General features: G+C 37.7%; 1 protein-coding gene and 1 long non-coding RNA gene across 2 annotated transcripts in view; one reads left to right on the top strand and one right to left on the bottom strand.

Moving 5' to 3' along the window:
• Positions 1–5,837, top strand: part of LOC122656043 (putative esterase YitV) — a 28,133-nt gene extending 22,296 nt beyond the window's left edge. The window contains exons 11-14 of the mRNA XM_043850472.1: positions 2,743–2,795; positions 3,118–3,211; positions 4,743–4,840; positions 5,624–5,837. Of these exons, the coding sequence (XP_043706407.1) occupies positions 2,743–2,795; positions 3,118–3,211; positions 4,743–4,840; positions 5,624–5,707 (329 nt within the window). The 3' untranslated portion in view covers positions 5,708–5,837. The remainder of the gene's footprint in view (positions 1–2,742; positions 2,796–3,117; positions 3,212–4,742; positions 4,841–5,623) is intronic.
• The window catches only part of LOC122656044, an 86,130-nt gene continuing 68,781 nt past the window's right edge, over positions 3,320–20,668 (bottom strand). The window contains exon 3 of the long non-coding RNA XR_006332033.1: positions 3,320–3,379. This is a non-coding gene — a long non-coding RNA (uncharacterized LOC122656044). The remainder of the gene's footprint in view (positions 3,380–20,668) is intronic.

The raw sequence follows: 20,668 nt of genomic DNA, 5'->3' as shown, positions 1-20,668 counted from the left end.
ACAAAGGTGGAATGTTCAGAGTCAAAATTCTCATCAAACTTTACAGATGGAGAGCGTAAATTTGCACTAGTAACTGCATTGTATGGAAAGAAACTTGAACAATGAGAATTACTACAACAACAAACTCAGCCTTATCCCAACTTAATGGGGTCAGCTACATGGATCCAAACAGAATAAGGTAGGGAAAACTGAGGTCTAAACAAAAAAGGGGAATAACAAGATGGGAAAAGAGAGATGGAAAATGAGATGAGAAATGAAAAATGGAAAATGACATACGAAAGATGAAAGTAAGAGGAAAAAGGCACAGCCCAGCAAGTCCGTTGGATCTCAGCTAAATGGGGTCTGGTATATGGATCATTGCTCTCCAATACACTCTATCCAAGGTCATACTTGGTACAAGACCTAGACTATGCATGTCCTTCCTCACCACTTATCCTATGGCCATTTTAGCCTGCCTCTAGCTCTTCTAGTTCCTTCAATCGGGATCATATCACTCCTCCTTACTGGAGCATCCCTAGGCCTTTGTTGAACATGACCATACCACCTTAAACGACTCTCTCGGAGCTTTTCATTGATCGGGGCAACTCTTAAGTCAACTCTAATACGATCAGTCCTTATTTTATCTTTCCTAGTTTTTCCGCACATCCATCTTAAAATCCTCGTCTCTGCTACACAAAGCTTCTCAATATGCTTCAACAGTCCTATAGAACTTTCCTTTAAGCTTTAACAAAATACGTCAGTCACATGGCACTCCAGACGCACCTCTCCACTTCGTCCATCCACTTTAAGTCTCTGCGACACATCATCCTCTATGTCACCTTCTTTATTTATGATTGACCCCAAATATCTAAAATAGTCACTTTGTGGTATTTCTCTTTCCTCAATTCGCACCCTATCGGTATCCATTAAGGTATGACTAAAATTACACATCAAATATTCTGTTTTTGTTCTCCAAAGGTTTAACTTAGCATTAATTCCTGTTTTTGTTTCATCCACCAAAATGATATCATCGGTGAAGAGCATACACCATGGGACCTCATCTTGAATGCTCTTGGTTAGATCGTCCATGACAAGCGCCAAAAGATAAGGGTTTAAGGCTGATCCTTGATGTAACCCAATCGTAATTGGGAATTCCTGGCCCTGACCTCCTACAGATCTCACACTAGTTACCATGCCCTCATACATATCTTTAATTACATCCACATATTTACTTGACACCCCTCTCTTCACTAGAACATGCCGGATTAAGTCTCTAAGGACTCGATCATAGACTTTTTCCAGGTCAATAAAGACCATATGGACGTTCTTCTTGCTATCTCTATATCTTTCCATAAGCCTCCTCAATAGGTAGATAGCATCAGTTGTGGATCAATCTGGCATAAAGCCAAATTGGTTCACTAAGATATGAGTATCTCTTCTCAAACAGACTTCAATAACCCTCTCCCAAAGTTTCATAGTGTGACTCATTAGCTTTATGCTTCTATAGTTATTGCAGCTTTGAATATCACCTTCAAGGTTCGAAAGGTCTTGGTGCCAACTCAGACCCTTGAAAAACCGAGTCGAGCCGAGATCTCGCCAAGTTGGTGCACTTTTTTTTTTCTCGACTCAAAGCCTCATCTCGATGGGTTTTAGACCTAGTTTGGGTATGAAACTTGGTATTCAGCCTATTTAGGCCATTTAAACACAATGGCACTATCAGATTTTGCAAAAACAAAGTCCGAATAAGAGTTTCACTTAGTGGGAAAGCAGGACAGACACTTACTTATGCTAGAACCAGGACAGACACAGGACAAACACACTTATTTATGCCTAATATCATTTAAGTAAATGAAATATATCATTTAAGTAAATGATTTCATTTACTTAAGATATTATTCATAAATAAGAAAATACCCCCCTATTTGAATCCAATAAAAATAGTTAAAAGTTCAAATTCCAAAAGGAAAAAAAGTCAACCCCTCAGTTCAAGAATAAAAACTGGATTTTCGGCGGTAGGTGCAATTTTCAACTTTCTAATGCTGGGTTTTTTCTCAAATCTAAAAATTCCATAAATCTTATGATAAAGATTTATGGAATTTTTAGATTTGAGAAAAACTCCAGCATTAGAAAGTTGAAAATTGCACCTGCCGCCGAAAATCCAGTTTTTGTTCTTGAACTGGGAGGTTGACTTTTTTTCCTTTTGGAATTTGATTTTTTAACTATTTTTATTGGATTCAAATAAGGGGGTATTTGCTTATTTATAAATAATATCTTAAGTTACTTAAATGATATTAAGCATAAATAAGTGTCTGTCTTGGTTCCTGGCATAGATAGGTGTCTGTATACCAAGATTTTCCAGCAAGATCTCGAGATTTGGCACTCATATAAAGGACCTAGATGGGCATATTTTTCCTATGTCAAACTGAGATCTCGGCGAGATATTGACATTTTGAGACTCGTAGGCAGTCTCATCTCGGGATTTCGAAAAACCGAGATCTCGCGAGTTCTCGAACTATGTTCACCTTTATTTTTGGGGGGAAATTTTAGTGACGTGGCTTTAAAGGATTGGTTTGCGTGTGCACTGAATGCTTATACAACTGTTGAAACTTTGCCATCTTATTGCTGCTTATACCTTCCAGTTTATCGGAAATACATGTGAATACAGGGTCTCCAGCCATGTGTACAATGCACTATGATTTAGCTGAAGCTATATATATATGTATATATCTAATTAAAAATCTGTACTTAATTTTCTGGCTGCAGAAGCACGGGTCGATTTGGGCAAGGAGGCAATTGATAAAGAAGTGGTGGAAAAGGTCATAGTTTTGCTTTAGTTGTTTGTATCATGTCTTCTCACACCTTGGTTATTTGGTGTTTTCCTCTGATATGTCCTTCAATATGCTACAAAGGAATTTTGCTTCTCCAGTTCACTTGTTATACCTATATTTTTGGCTTTTGAATTTGCTGGTTTTTTTATATCTTTAATTTGTTGAGATTTCAGATAGGATGTTTTGTTACTTTCTCTGTTTGTTCATCTTGTGGTTTTTCCTATATTAATCTAGATTTTCATTCTTTAGCAACCAAGTTTAAGCTTCGTTTAATTTTTTTTTTGTCTAATGATGTTGCTTTCTGGAGCAGGTTTGGGATAGAATTGCTCCTGGTCTAGCTTCCCAATTTGATTCACCTCACACAGTTTCAGTTATTGCACCACGACCTCTGCTGATTTTAAATGGTATATTGCCTCATTCCAACCATCAAACTGTATAACTATCGAGTTATTCAAGAATTAGCTAGCATACTCTAATATATAGGAATATCTTTGCAAGAGCTTAAACATCCAATGCTAAGGTAAATTTTCAGACAAAATGTTTGCCAAGATTGTCAAAATGGCCTGGGATAACTCAGTTGGGAAACTGACCTGGCTACTGGGAAACTTTCCCGCATTTTTTATGTCGGTTCATCTGCTGTCCAGACTCCAGACTAGTGGGAAGACCTGTACAATTTTGACGTGTATGTTTAGGCAAACAAAATGCTGTACGGTTATTATTCAGATTTTATGTGTCTGCTTATGCCTGTTGAGTGGTGCTTAATGAAGCTTTTATCATATCTTTCCTTTCTAATGATGAAATAGTAGTCTTAGTTTAGTAAACAAGAACACATGGATCAGTAATTATCTGAGTTCTTGAAATAGTAAGCTCGTTTAGCATTCAGATGCTTGTATTTTCTTAAGAACTTCATCCAGTTGCACAGGGAATGCAAGAAATTGGGTTTGGTACTGATTTTGTTTGAATTTATCCTGACCTGAAGTAACTGGTTGACCATAAACTGGGTTTGAATCTGATGGAGGTGATAAAGGCAGAGCACGGGCAGGGCAGAGATCAAGGTGAGAAGCTCCTTTGGAGGAGAGGGGATGTGAGTTTGAAAGAACAATCGATGAGAGGTAAAGGGATAGCAATAGTTTCGCTGGTTGAACAATGCTTGCCCCGGCCCACATGGTTAGGATTTGAATTGGCACAAGTGTAGGATGAGCTTAGGTTGAGAATACTGACCTTACCTAGTTTAGGATTGGATGGTTTAAGAAAGGGTTGCTCCATCTCCACCTTGGTCAAGGATCCTGTATCTGCTCTTGGTCTATCCTGAACAGAAAACCCATCTCTGGCAGCAGCTGCTGCAGCAGATCTCTCGGACAAATGCTTATTTCAGACTCTCTGCATAGTTATTTTATCAAGTTGAAACTATATGTATCATGATCTAAAGAGCAAACAAGTGCTGAAAGCTGGAACATGACAGGACAGGCTGAAACTCTCTCTCTCTCTCTCTCTCGCACACACACACACCTCTCTCTTTCTCTCATTATTAATTAAAACAATTCCTATTTCCACGGGGTGGACCTTAAGACCCATGTCCTAACTTCAATGAGTGGCTAACCCATTTAATCTTCTCATTGGCGTCCCTGGAGTTGTTATTGTTATATTTGCATGCAAATTCATTCAGTTGCACAGTGCGGAATATGTAATACCATCACTCTTTGATGGTGTTATTTTGTGATGGCAAATCATAGACCACTCTGTATTCTTGAGGCATATCTAAACCATCTTAATGGAAAGGAGTACCTTAAAAAGCATTTCCTGGTTTGTAGCTTTATTTTATTGCTTTTGAGAATGGGGCTTTTCTTCTGAGTATTCAAAATAGAATTTTATTACAACATGAAATCTACCGGGGTGCTTAATTAAGTTCTGCTTAAATGCATCATTTGAGTACAGGTGCAGAAGATCCTCGTTGCCCAATTGAAGGTTTGCAATTTCCAATATCACGAGCAAATGAGGTTTATAAAGAGGCTAACTGTTCTGAAAATTTCAAGGTATGGGACCTACTCACTGTAAATTCACTTGGTTCATTACTGTGTGCTTGCAAGACCCAGTGTTTCAGTGTTCAGAGATTCCACATAAGAACAAGGAATCATTCATACAGAGAATTCAGTTGAAACCATCAATTGGAATTTCTTGAAACTCAAGATTTTTCCAACTGCAAAGACCATCTGCTCTTTCAGTTTTGCCTTATGTAATGGGAGTTTGGCTTTAGCCGACTCCATTAAGTTGGGATAAGGCTGAGTAGTTGTTGTAATGGGAGTTTATCTTCAGGAACTAGAAAATTATTTGAGTTGTAATATTTGTTCTTTCATTTTATCTTCTTCCTACGACTGTTTGATCTCTGCATAATTGAGAATGAGGGGAGGGATCGACATACTGCTGGAGTATATTGGCATTTCGCAAGCCAAGCCAATGGGTGCATGGGAGGGAGTGCATTATGGCTTGTATATAGGGGGACCCACATGGTCAGGGAGGAGTGAGTGTCAAAGTGAGAGGGCATGCATTACCAGCAGTGTGCACATCATTTTCCCTTGAGAATATCCCATTGAAGAAGCTTCCATAGTTGATGTGTTAGCCATGTCTCAAGCACCATCTGTCAAGGCTATCCCTTATTCTTCTCTACACTCTACTGATGATACTTGCTTTTGATGCACATGCATACATATTATTTTCCATTATATGTCAAGTACAACAACTGACATGTTAGATATATGATTTGTCCCCCCCCCCCCCCTCTTGTTTTAGCTAACCCATGCTCTTTTCTTTAATTCCAGATGATAGCACAGCCCGGGATTGGCCATGAAATGACACCTCTGATGGTGAAAGAAACTAGTGATTGGTTCGACAAGTTCCTCTAAGATTGTTTTCAGCCTCATCTCTGTTTTTCTACTGTCATATTCTGAAGCCTTTTTCCAGATGTTTGACATCAACTGAAGGAAGTAAAAGTGTCATATATTCATATTTATGTGGTTGTTTCACTTGTTCTAATATTGGTCAAATTAAATAGACGTGTATGATGATAAACCACTACTCTAAGCATAACACCAATTGTGAAGTGTCCTAAATGTTCTTAAACCTTAATTCTTTGAGAGCTCAATATGTTGGACCTGTTGAAATCAGCCAACATTATTATTCCTATGCCTAAATATTACATCTCTTGCACTTTCTTTTTTTTGGGGTGGGGGTGGGGTTGGGGGGTGTTGATATAAGCTTTTTAGAATGTACTTTTACAACATAAGAAACTCGTTATCTTTTTTTTTTTTTCTTTCTTTTTGTTTTCTCTATCTAACTATATTAATGTATTGAACACTTGACTACATTAAAATGCCATATTACATGAAATATGTCTGCTTTTGTCAAGATCAATGATTTGAACGCCTACCAAAGCGATTGGAAAATAGAAGTTGTAGTTCCTACAAAAAGGTAGCATTACAAATTATAATACTGCAAAAGGAACATGAAAATTACAATAAATTATACTAATGGATGATGAAGTATGTTCAAAAAATATTTTATAAAAAAAGTAATCAATATATAAAATATCTAAAGTTATCTAACAAATCTGAATATTATATTTTGCAGGGATAAAAAATTCAAGTAGTTTTATTTAATGAGATTGTTGACAAGTTTACAAACACCATGGAAGAAGGGAAGACTTATGTACTATCAAATGGAATGGTGAAAAATGTGAACAAAAACTTCAGAAATATTCATGAAAAATATGAATTAATTCTAAACAATGTCAAACAATTCACGAAGACATGAAAAAATCTGGTAGATAACGTCAAATATAAATTCATTGAGTTAAGGGATATTCACAATTACAATAAGCAGGAAAAAGTATTTGGTAAGAATTTTTATTCTACATTAAGAAAAAAAAATTATTAATAATTTTTATTAAATATTAATTTAAACAAATGTTATATTTTGCAGATATTATTGGATTACTTATAGGGGTTTAGAATTTAGCCCCAATAAAAACGGGTAAAAGCACAGAGATAAAGTACAAAAAAAAGAAATTTAACTTATAAGCATTGAGTAAGCATAAACAAAATTTATTATATACATGTCAAATTGTTATTTTTTATTTGATTTTTTATTAATTAATTATTAATTATAATAATTAAAATTTTCAAACTAATAGTTCGAATACTATAATGTTAACTCTATGGGGTGACTATGTAAAGATGAGGGTAAAAAATAATGGATATGGTGTTAGATAACCCAGTGGTTGCTATTACATCAACTACCATATCAACATTTCAAGGTAAATTAAATATAATAAATATCATTTTTACATATTACAGTAAAAATAAGTTAAAATCTTAATATAAATTTACTATTATACTACTATCTATTAAGTCTATCACTATTGAACTCGAGCAACAACAATCCAGATAGACCCAGCAATTCAAGAAGCAATTTAAAGAAATAGTAAATAATTATAAATTAAGAAGTATTAATTTATTAATATATAATAATTTTAATTTCAAACATAATTTATCAATATTTTGCAGGTCTAAATCAACAGCAGGAATGAAGACAACAATTCCAACTGCATCTAAGTCATGGATCGAAAACTCGACCAACACCTGTCGAAACCGTCGAGTTGTCTCGGTTTCGACAGATTTCGAGACAAGTTACACTGTAACTTTAAAAAATCCCTAAACTCGCCATGGTTTTGGCCATTTCGGTCAGGTTTCGACCGAAACCGACGATTTTAATCAAAACCTGATCAAACCGATCGAAACCATGACCTTATGAATTGCTTTTTCCTTGGCAGAACCTTATTTCATTTTCCTATCTTCTTTTTCCCATTCAAACCAACGACAGAAGCCTTCTTCTCCTATCTTCTTTGGCATTCTTTATTTTTGCATCTTCTTCTCCATTCAACTCATCTCTTGAAGAAAGGGATAGGATCTTGAAGGTGTCAAGCCGATTCAACAAAGGGGTTGAGGAATTGGAGCTATGGGTAGAAGAGATCAAGCAAAATGAGTGTAGTCTTTTAAGGGGTAATGGTTTCTCACCAAATAATGCTGATGTATGTGTGTATTCCTCTGTTTTGGGTTTGTTTTGGGTTTTAATTTGAGATGGTGGAAACATCAAGGATTCTAGGGTTTAAATGGGAAGAAATCTAGGGTATTAAGAAAGGGGTTTTTGCAGAGAAAAAAAAAAAAGAAGATTTGAAAGAGGTTTAATGGAGGAAAAAATAAGAAGTAGAACATCATGGAAATGGCTTTAAGAGCGTCAGATCAGCATCACATGGTGGGTATGGACCATATGGGGGTGGATATACTGGTGGACCATCCTTTGAGAACACTGCTACATATGGATATGGGGATGGGTCAGGTGCTGGATCATCTCTTGTCGACAGTATCTTCGGATATCCATTTGAGCCATCAGTGTCGGCTCCACCTTCTCACAATCTCGGTGAGCCCTTCCCTAGATTGGGATATCTTGGACAAGTTAATGATGGGGCTTATCATTGGGCAGTAATGGACTATCAGACCAATTGATCCCATAACATGTCTTGAGATACGTATGTTGTGCATTCAGAGGAACGGCTTCGCAATCTTTAGTGATACGCTGTTCGTGGATTAGACCCACCAAGAAACTCCGCATGGAATTGAAGAGGGGCATCTTAATGTTTTATTTAGATTAAATGTATTATTCAGGGTTCAAGTACTTTATAATTATGTGAACTAATTATAATACCACTTTAGTGTCTGTATCGTATCAGCGTGTACGTTAGTAAACTTGAGTCAATAACCACAAGTACCATTTTTAGTGATTTTTTGGTGAATGTAATTCATAGATTGTGTTTAAAATGTGAAAAATATGCAACCTGCAAAAAATCAGATGTAAAAAACCTTGTTTTGGGATCAAAACCTTGGTTTTCCCATCAATGGGAAAAAAATCTCTGGTTTCAACCGAAACCTACCAAAACTCGGTTTTGGCCAATTCGAAACCTGGTCAAAACCCGAGTTTTTTTCCTTAATCTAAGTATCTAAAGTACAAAGATGCTAAGCAAATCACTATTAAACAACAGTAACAGAAATTATGCTAACAAAAAAATTTAATATTTTTCATTAAAACTATGTAGCATCAAGAAAATCTACATTCTTGTGTGTACAAGAATGTATCGTTTCTTCTTCAAGATAAAAAAAGCAATGCAGAAAGTCGAACAATGAAAAGAATTGTTGCTGAAAGTATCAAAAAAGTAGAGTGCGATATAAACTTAGAAGCGTCTAAATCAAATCAAAGAGCAAAAAGAAAAAAAAAAATTGAAAAAAAAATTCTATTTTTACATGATTGGAAGCATTTGAATCAAATGAAAGACCAAAAATGAGGAAATCATATTTCTATTCTTTGTAAAAATGCAACCATCTGAATAATGTACTTCTATTTAAATTTTTTAGATTTTATTCAATAGTTGTAATAAGTTACAAACACTAAATATTTATAACTGTATAAGCATTGTTATTATTTAAAATTTGAACAGTATAAGCATTGTTATTATTTCAATTTACATATGTGCTTATAATGTACTAGGATTCTACACTACGTATCATTTTGTATTTCTACAATGAGAAACTTACCAATGATGTAGTTTGCTGAGACACCCAAAGGGCTTGATTTAGCGAAGAATGCTTGGAGGTCCCATAACTTTGTGGGGTTACAAACCAGAGAGATTGGGTTACCCGGAAAAGGAAACACAAGCAGAGGACCTGGCAGGGTTCGCTTTTTTCTCAAGTAGCTGACTTGCTCCAGTACAATCAAAAAAGCAATGAAGGAGATGAGGTAGGGAATTACAAGTGCCAAGCTGCTCCATAAGGAATCCATGGCCGAAGAACACGATTACGAAGAAACTGTAGCCTGTGATTTGGTCCAAATGAGAAAATTTGGGAAGATATAAGAAACAATGTCAATTCCAAACCAACTTTCTATTTGAACCTCTTTCTCGCTCTTCTTTTTCTTCACTGTCTTGCCGGAGAAGATGCTCTCAAACGATCCTGTTCCTTGTGTATTGTCTGTGGGAAGATGGGTGTTGCAGCTACTGCAACCTGCTCTGGGGCGTTGTGGAGGAATGGTGAGGAAAGGGGTTGCAGAGGGGGTTCTGGAGACAGGGATGGTGGTGTTGGCGGAAGAAGAAGAATAAGAGGAAATGGGAGAAGGAGACGGAAAAGGGAAAGTAGGGAGTAAAATTGGAATAAAATTATATTAAGGGTATTTTGGGGTTTTAAAAATTTTGTTCATGCCATGTCATCATTTAATGGCGTTTTCTAACGATTAGGGTACGGTTGATAGAATATTTAAAAATAGGGGAGGGCATTATCATTTTTCAAAACTTGGGTATTGGGTTGATATTAACGAAAGTTATATATATATATGGGAAAAAGATCTCTGTTCGGGAGTGTAGCCTACACCAGCACTCCCATGAGTCTATCTCTTTTCTTTCCATATAAAAAGACACATCTACCCCCTTATTTTAAGAAGGAGAGAGATAGACACATGGGAGTGCTAGCGTAGGCCACACTCCCGGACAGAAAACTGTTTTCCTATATATATATAGACACACACACACACACACACACACACACATGTATGTATATATATATATACATACATGTGTGTGTGTTCTTCCACATAAGAGGGCAGGCCTTGGTGTAAGGGTAAGGTTGCTGCTCCATTATGACCAAGTGGTTATGGGTTCGAGTCTGGAAATAGCCTCTTTGTGAAAGCAGGGATAAAGCTGTGTACATTGTGACCCTCCCAAGATACCGTAGTGGCGGGAGCCTCGTGCACTAGGTATGCATGCAGTGCTATTATAGTGCATATGGGTGATGATTCCTTGTTTTGCCTTTGGGTACCATTGGCAATTGGTGCTCCCCTTTTGATGCTCTCCATGTGTGTGGTCTCATAAACTGGTAGACCACTGGAGTAGAAACCCAAGTCACAATTTTGAAGCTCAAATAGATCAGAGCTCGAGTCAGTCTCTCCTCCCTCAACTTCATCAAATTTCCTCAAGTTCTTCTCTGATATCTTATCTTTTTCTAAAGAATCACACGCATAATTCTTGCTTTTCTCTGAAAACCCATTATAGATTTTGAATTTTCATCTAACCAAGCCAAATCCATGTTTCGCTTCTCATCCAATAACTCATGTTGTACGCCCATAGATGACCTTACCTGCCCAATATGCTTTGACAAAGGCACCACTTGCTAGTGATCGGAATAGCTTAGCATATTCTTGTAGGACTCTGTGGGAGTGCCTGCATAAGGAGGAGGTGTTCTGAAACCAGAGTCTGAAGATAAATACATAGACTTGCAGTCTGGAGTGCTGACACTGATCCTTTTTCTTCTTCCTCCTGGATTTTCTTAATCTTTCATAGATTAAGTAGAAGATTTTGATTGCTTCTTTTTATAAGCTGCATGACTAGAGATAGAATTAAAAAGCTTAGCAAGTCTTCCACCAGCAGCTAGGTTGCTTGTATTTCTTTTCCTTGAATTGCTTTTCCACCTGATGGGCTTGGGAAGGCAGTGGGTTTCTCATGGGCATGTCTAAGCTCATCCTTCTTCCTCCCCACACCTCAAAAGAGAGTTTGATTAATTATCCAGGATGACAACCGATTCTTCATTCTTTTGGTAATCATTCCCAAATCCTGAACTCTAAATCAGAAATGAAAAAGCGTAGTACCCGGATATATGGAATCTGTTGACATCTCTTTAATTCCTAACAAAGAGCAAACAGAAGTCCTTTCCCATCTTGGAACATTCTTACTAAAACACAGTCCACTTTTACTCAAATTGATTTTCTGTTCAAACATGTCAAAAAGTAAGTCAACAGTGAAAATATCCCCGATAGCAAACAAAACAAAACAAAAAAAACCCAAAAAATACCTAGACAAAAGAGAGAACATCTGAAATATGATAGCAAAATTTTTGATAAAAACAAGCCTGCAACCCATCCACACCTTATGCAATAAGAAGACCCAAGGAGAAGACGACATTTCTACGTTCCTCAAGAGTGGGAGGCAAACAATGAAAAGTCCTGGATGCAGCTTGCACAATAGGGTCAAATAGGAATTCCTCAAATGAAGGACATAAGGGAATCGAGGATACAAAAATTCAGAGTAAACATACATTAACATATATAACCACTCCAATTTCCCACCTAATCACCGTCTATCCATATGCACAGGTAGGTGATCCGGGTTCTCTTCTTTTCACCCATGGGGAAGAGTATGGAGTCTAGATTAAACAGCTATTATCCTTGGTATTCATTGAGAATTTAACCATGGAAGGACCACTGATTCATAAGAAGTTTTTCTAGCCAAAACCACTCAAGAAGGTGCCAACGGCAGTAATTCTGTTAATATAAGACAGATTTATGCCTATATGCGCTGGAACAATTCCCCAAACAAGATTCCTACTAAAACAACAGAAAAGAGAGACGAACTAAAGCACCAGCAGCAGCAGCATGGAGTAAGACTCTGGAAGTGTGGAGGTGCCCATGGTCTGATCACTAGGATTTTGTGATGCGAAGATGTTAGCAATCTTAACCCGTCATTGCCCTTGTCTGCTTCCAATTCCCCTCCAAGCTTTTATTATGCAGGAGGAGTTGGCAGGTGCTGGGATTTTTAGATGCAAAGATGTTCGATCCATTTCTCCATCAAACCTTAATATTTTATTTATTGCTCTACCTCCAAGTAACTTTTTCTTAACAACCTTTTCATCAGAAACGGAAGAAGAGGCAACCACTTTTGGATCTTTTTTAACTAGAAACAGTTCTGAATTCGACATGCCCATCACTTTAGGATCTTTCTCATCTTGAAACAGCTCTGATTTCGACATGCCCAATAAGGGTATCTCTGCAAGGAAGAAGAGATCATTTACAAATATGAACATAACAAACAACAAAGGCAAATTTAATATACTTCTAATTCTAATTTCTGAAATACTTTCCTACATACTAGGAATAGCTCTAAGTACTCGGAAGGAACAGGCTCAATGTTAATTTAGAAAGATTTTAAAGTGTGCACCTACGTATTCTTTACCTACCCACCTGTGTCAGAAGAAGCTTTTATTATGCAGGAGGAGTTGGCAGGTGCTGGGATTTTTAGATACAAAGATGTTCGATCCATTTCTCCATCAAACCTTAATATTTTATTTATTGCTCTACCTCCAAGTAACTTTTTCTTAACAACCTTTTCATCAGAAACAGAAGAAGAGGCAACCACTTTCAGATCTTTCTCAACTAGAAACAGCTCTGAATTCGACATGCCCATCACTTTAGGATCTTTCTCATCTTGAAACAGCTCTGATTTCGACATGCCCAATAAGGGTACCTCTGCAAGGAAAAAGAGATCATTTACAAATATGAACATAACAAACAACAAACACAAATTTAATATAATTTTAATTCTAATTTCTGAAATAGTTTCCTACATACTAGGAATAGCTCTAAGTACTCGGAAGGAATAGGCTCAATGTTAATTTAGAAAGATTTTAAAGTGCGCCCCTACGTATTCTCTACCTACCCACCTGTGTCAGAAGAAGCTTTTATTATGCAGGAGGACTTTGCAGGTGCACATGGTTGGGTCACTGGGATTTTTAGATACAAAGATGTTGGATCCAATTCTCCATCAAACCTTAATATTTTATTTATTGCTCTACCTCCAAGACCCTTTTTCTTAACAACCTCTTCATCAGAAACAGAAGAGGAGGCAACCACTTTCAGATCTTTCTCAACTAGAAACAGCTCTGAATTCGACATGCCCATCACCTTAGGATCTTTCTCATCTTGAAACAGCTCTGATTTCGGCATGCCCAATAAGGGTATCTCTGCAAGGGAGAAGAGATTATTTACAAATATGAACATAAGAAACAACAAACGCAAATTTAATATAATTTTAATTCTAATTTCTGAAATAGTTTCCTACATACTAGGAATAACTCTTTACGTACATGGAAGGAATAGGCTAAATGTTAATTTAGAAAGATTTTAAAGTGTGCCCCTACGTATTCTCTACCTACCCACCTGTGTTGGAAGAAGCTTTTATTATGCATGAGGAGTTGGCAGGTGCACATGGTTGGGTCACTGGGATTTCTGGATACAAAGATGTTGGCTCCAATTCTCCATCAAACCTTAATATTTTATTTATTGCTCTACCTCCAAGTCCCTTTTCCTTAACAACCTGTTCATCAGAAACAGAAGAGGCAACCACTTTCGGATTTTTCTCAACTAGAAACAGCTTTGAATTCGACATGCCCATCACTTTAGGATCTTTCCCAACTTGAAACAGCTCTGATTTCAACATGTCCAATAAGGGTATCTCTGCAAGGAAAAAGAGATCATTTACAAGTATGAATATAACAAACAACAAACGCAAATTTAATATAATTTTAATTCTAATTTCGGAAATGGTTTCCTACATACTAGGAATACCTCTAAGTACATGGAAAGAGTACGCTAAATGTTAATTTAGAAAGACTTTAAAGTGTGCCCCTACGTATTCTCTACCTACCCACCTGTGTCAGAAGAAGCTTTTATTATGCAGGAGAGGAGTTGGCAAGTACACATGGTCGGGTCGCTGGGATTTTCAGATAGAAAGATGTTGGCATTAATATTTTATTTATTGCTCTACCTCTAAGTCCCTTTTTCTTAACAACCTCATCAGAAACGGGGTTTTTATAATTACCATCCCAAAAACTTTGATATTTACTATTACCTCCCTAAAAATTTTCAAACAACTATTACCCTCCCCTGTTGCATACTAATAACTAACTGGCCCCCACCGTTACATTTCCATAACGGAGAGGGTTAGTCGTGACAGTGTGCCGTTGTCACGGATTTTTTAAGACCAAAATACCCTTTTCGGGTGGTAATTGTTAAAAAAAAAAACCACCCCATCACCGTCCCTTCTCCTCCTCCTCCTTCTCCTTCTTCCTCCTCTGCAACCCCAAACCTTGTTTTCTCCACTTGAGGTCCTAACCCCATCACCGTCCCTTCTCCTCCTCCTCCTCCTCCTTCAAACTCAAAGGTGCAAAAGGTTTGGGGTTAGGACCTTATCGGCATATCTAGGACCCCAAACCTCAACGGCATTTCTAGCACCAAAATGCCCGTTGTCTCTCTAAGGTGTTGACTGGATCCTTCTGTTATTTACTTCCGTCACAGCAACACCAGCAAAAGCCATTCCTCCTCCTCTGTTCATCATCTTTTTCTTCTTGAACTGCTTCTTCTTGTTCTCTCCTAACCCTAATTGCTTCTTCTTCTTGTCTCTTTCGATCACTGTGCTTCATGAAGATCAGCTTCTCCGACTGTGGAGAACCCCAATCATTGCCTCCCCATGTCATGTCTGAATCTGAAGATTCATGTCGAATGCAATTCCCCATTTTGGATTGTTTCTACTTGTAATATCTTGTTCTTCTGTTCTCTGTGTGGAATTTCTGAACAAATCCCAAATCCATCGACCCTATTCTCTATTCTCTATTTTCATTTATTTATACACACTGAAACAACCACCCCTGTTCCCATTTTCTCTTATTTTATTTTCCTCTCTCCATCATCTGCCTAAGGATTCTCAGCTCGAAAAACCATCCCAAGAATAAGGTTCAATGCCAAAGAAATCTACAGGGGTATCTCCCACTTGAAATAGAATTTCAGATGATCGATAGCGAGAGGATTTTCGGTTAATGGAGGAAAAAATGAAAACGAGAAGGAGAAAACAGTGGGTTCAGAATAGAGAAAGAAGATTGGTTGCAGGTTTATGGGGTTCGGTTCTGGATTTCAGATGGAAGAGAAGTGAAGAGAAAGGAAAAGGGTAGAATTGGTTCAGTCGGAGTATTGGAATGGAGAGAGAATAACCTAACCTAGATGGTGGAAATAGGAGAGAGATGAGTTGCAGGTTTTGAATATCTCGTCGAAAGTTGCAGGTCTCGAGTACGAGCACGGTTGTTGCTCCTCTCTGATTTCGTTCATCGCCGGAAGTTTCGGGTCCTCATCGGAAATGCTGGTGTTGCTGTGACCAAAATGCCCTTTTGGGGTCGTAGACTTCGTCCTCGTCGTCATCGGAACCAGAAGAGGCCATGTCCATTGCCATGACGGTGGACATCCGATCGACGGACTCCATTTTCTTGTAATCTTCCCAGTTCAAGGGTTCTCTCTTCCGTTTCTCTTTCCTTATTCCATGGTGTTCCTCCTGTATTTTTTTTTTATATCAACAATAGTCAAGTCAATAGACCCCTTTTAGTATTTTTTTTATAAAATTTTCAGAGAGAGAGAGAGAGAGATTGGTGGTACCTTTAATTGATTAAGAGCATTTGGTGAGTGTCCAAGAAAGTAGACGGTCATGGCCAGGAGAGTGGAGGTGGTTTCATAGCCTGCAAGGAGGTCTGCTACAATACTCACTTTCTCTTTATCAATTAAGTTTGTACTTGTCAAAAGCAAATCCAAAAAGTCTCCTTTTCCAAGCCCCACACCCCCTTCCTCTCTGCGCTCTTCCATAATGGCTCTTACAGTGGACGAAATCCTTGCTCTTGTCTTCACAACCCCATTAATACCCATTCCATTAAGAAGAAGAAGAGGCTTTAATTACATATAAAATCCATAGTTGTTACCTTTACAGCTTTGGCATATGAGGTTCCTGGAACATATAATGGGAGAGACACCAACCCTTCATGAAGGTAAGGAATTCTTCTAATATCATTGAGGTTCGTGGGTCTTCTGGTTCCAAGCTAAGTATTTGCTTCACCATAACCCCAAACCTTTTGCACCTTTGAGTTTGAAGGAGGAGGAGGAGGAGAAGGGACGGTGATGGGGTTCGGACCTCAAGTGGAGAAAACAAGGTTTGGGGTTGAAGAGGAGGAAGAAGAAGAAGGAGAAGGGAGGGTGATGGGGTGGTTTTTTTTTTTTACAATTACCACCCCAAAAGGACATTTTGGTCCTAAAAAATCCGTGACAACGGCACACTGTCACGACTAACCCTCTCCATTACGGAAATGTAACGGTAGGGGCCAGTTAGTTATTAGTATGCAACAGGGGAGGGTAATAGTTGTTTAAAAGTTTTTAGGGGGATAATAGTAGATATCAAAGTTTTTGAGGTGATAATTGTAAAAAACCCCATCAGAAACAGAAGAAGAGGCAACCACTTTCAGATCTTTCTCAACTAGAAACAGCTCTGAATTCGACATGCCCATCACTGTAGGATATTTCTCAACTTGAAACAGCTTTGATTTCGACATGCCCAGTAAGGGTATCTCTGCAAGGAAGAAGAGATCATTTACAAATATGAACATAACAAACAACAGCCACAAATTTAATTTAACTTTAATTCTAATTCCCAAAATAGTTTCCTACAAACTACTATACTAGGAATAACTCACAAGTACATGGAAGGAATAGGCTAAATGTTAATTTAGAAAGATTTTAAAGTGTGCCTCTACATTCTTTACCTACCCACACCTGTGTCAGAAGAAGCTTTTCTTTTGGAGGAAGAGTTGGCTGGTGCACTTGGTTGGGTCACTGGGATTTCTAGATACAAAGATGTTGGCTCCAATTCTCCATCAAACATTAATGCTCTTCCGATCTTCTTAACAACCTCTTCATCAGAAACAGAAGAAGAAACACCACCTTTGCATTTCCCGTCTTTCTTCGTTTCTTGTGCTTTTTCATCATCTTCAACTTCTTGTTGCAGTTGTCGTGGTCCCTGTCGAAGATGAAGCGGATGATTTAGGCACCCATCTGATGGGAAATCAGAAGTAGATTCTAACAAACTGTTGAACTCATCCACATTCAGATCATTCTCAACTTGCAACAGCTCTGATTTCGACATGCCCAATAAGGGTATCTCTGCAGAGGAAGAGGAGATCAGTTCCAAATATGAACATAACAAACAACAAACGCAAATTTAATTAATGTTAACTCTAATTTCCGAAATAGTTTCCAACATACTAGGAATAACTCTTAAGTACCTTACAAATATATTAGGAAGTTTGTATAAGGTTCTTCTGTACTCTACCAACTATTTCAAGGAGTCTATCCTGTATGCATTCTCACACTATCAGGATTCATCAAGGAGTCTATCCTGTATGCATTCTCACACTATCAGGATTCATGGTTTATAACATTCACCCTGGGTGCGGTGTCAACTCCATTTGATGGCCTTCATGCATTACCTTTTTTTTTTTCTTTTTTTTTCCAGTTGTTACCTCGTCAGTTGTAGACAGGGTCAACCCCAAAAAAAAAAAGAGAGGAATGCAGACAAGGTATTTCTATAAAACCGTTACTCACAAAGCCCATCGTTAATATTCAGGTAACTTCCAAGACCCTTCCGTTATTTAAGCTGGGGAAAAGTATCTGCTTTATTGGCATTTATTTTGATGTTCTGCTCTGTTATGCGTTCCCACCCAATCCCCCAACCCATGACCTAATACCCCTGCCCGAACCCATCATTTCTCAATGATCTTTGCCTTCAACCAAACTCTCAAGCTCACATAGTTCTTTTTTGGTATAGACAGTCTCCATGATTCTATTCTAATAAGCTGCATTTGTTGGGTTGTTGGTATTCACAACTGACAGAACATTATCATATGTTTCTTCACTCACACATGTATATATATAAGCTCATAGATTTTAACACAATAGCCATCGATGGTATTAATATCTAAATCCAACCACATTACCTATGGTGTCATATAGGGTCGTACGCTGATATATAGCAGAGTCAGGTAGATTAAAAATGCAGGTTCTGAGAGAGATTATTGAAACCTCCTGCTATAATCAATGGAAATTTCCACTTCTTATGCCGCACAAGAGCATGGTATACGTTGGAAAGGATATGGATTGATGGCCACAGTATGGTTTGGTAAATGTTTGTTGGTAAACAGGTAAACAAATAGGTGAATGGATGTAGGTGCAAAGTGTTCAGAATTAATCACAGCAAGGCAAATGGATGTAGTTGCAGAATGCTAAGAATTAATCACAGCAAGGTGAATGACGGAGAATACTAGAACACACTATTTTTCAGACAACTGCTAATGATAATTGTAATTAGAGCAACTATAATTAGGACCAAACAAGAACAAATTACATAAAGGCTTTGTTTGTTACCCAGCAAAACACAAGAAAAATGGTTTCTTTTTCTTCTGGGCGGGGGAGGGGGTTACAGATTTTTCTTGAAATTCTTACTTTACAGCTATGTTTGGTTGCAAGGGAAATTGAAGGGAAGGGAAGGGAAGTGAAAAGTTTAAACCCTAAAACAGAAACTTTTGTAATCATTACCCCATGTGATTGTATAAACTACTTGAATTTTTTTCTCTGCAAAGTGGAATTTTATAACCAAATATGGTATAATTTGGAGTTAGTGATATAGTCACATGGAGTAATAATTACAAAAATTTCTTTTTTAAATATGAAAATTTCCCTTCCCATTAATCCCACTAGCAAGCAAAAGAAGCCTACATGATTTTTACCCACTTCACCTAAAGGCAATCCATTTAGGACAAGAAATAGAACTCAAGTGTCATTTTGAACATCTAAACATTAGCTACCAAACCATCTACCAGATAATTAGTTACATTCACTTTTCCTGATATCCGTAAAGAAAAGAACAAAGCCTTCAAAACCAATAAAGTGTGCCCCATCTCCAAAAATGTGGTAATTATAATGGTCACCTGACCATCTCTTCCTTAACCATCTCTATGTTGTATCTTGAGACAGAGCAAAAGAAGGAACAAAGTACAAAAGGAAAAGAGGATGGTAATCTTGACGGGCATCGTAGGGGAATATCAAAGTCCAATTTTAAGAGGGATAATATGGATAAGAGAGGGGCCCTGCTCTTTGGCCTCTAGACATTATGTACTTGGGCATTAACTTAGCTTAGTTCAAAATGGTTTATGGTTAGAATCCATGTCCAGAAAACTGATCAGCCAGCTAAGCATTGAAAAGGCAACATACCTGATCTGAGGAGCTCACTCGTTCCAATTTCTAAACAATTCATGAACAAAGAAGTGTAGTACCAAGGTGCAAAAAAAATTTACACCATAGAGACCAAGATTGATGTAGATCAAAACATGAAGAAGTGCTCATGTTACTGTTCACATGAGCAGTGTGTCACAGTCACCTATATTGCCTAGTTTTGAATGCTACTAGAAGATCCTGTGGGGCCCAAGAGCAGATCGTGGGGATTTAGGAGTTGGTTTAGTTTATATTTTAATAGTTATTTTGTTTCTATTTTCTGTTTTAGTAATTTAACAAATCTCAGCCATATAAAAGACTGCTGTTTTATTTTCTTCTATTTTTTGGTTCATCCCCTTGAGTCTATTTATATGTAACAGCCTATACAGGCTCCGGAACAATTTAGTGAATAAAGTTGAGAATTGCTTTTGTGCAAAGTTTCATTATCCTATTGTGAGGATAAAGAGCCCGAATCCCCCTATCCCCCTTATCTTCTTCTCCTATCCTACTCGATCTCCCCTTGTGCTGCTGCTGCCTGTGTCTACTACAAGTACTGGAGATCACCTTGAAGATCAGATTCGATCCACAAATTGAGATAAGAGCAGCTGCTGCTGTTTCAACACAAAAGAGGCCATAAGCACCCCTGCGATTTCTTCTCTCTCTCCTTCTCCTTCCATTCTTCTTATCATCTTCCAATCTCAGGTTCTGATCTAGCAAAAGAGTAATTAACAAAGGGTTTGTCAAAACTCCTGCGGCAGAACTCAGTGTGGTCCAATACCTTGGTCGAAGGTGGGGCTTCCATAGGCGATCGAAACCGAAAGGCACAAGAGGGGAAATCAAGTTGCAGCCTCTGGAACCGTCTC

This window comes from Telopea speciosissima, chromosome 3 (genome assembly GCF_018873765.1).
Source record: "Telopea speciosissima isolate NSW1024214 ecotype Mountain lineage chromosome 3, Tspe_v1, whole genome shotgun sequence".
NCBI classification, from domain to species: Eukaryota; Viridiplantae; Streptophyta; class Magnoliopsida; order Proteales; family Proteaceae; genus Telopea; species Telopea speciosissima.
The sequence above is the reverse complement of the archived record's forward strand: the minus strand, read 5'-3'. Positions and strand labels throughout refer to the sequence as shown.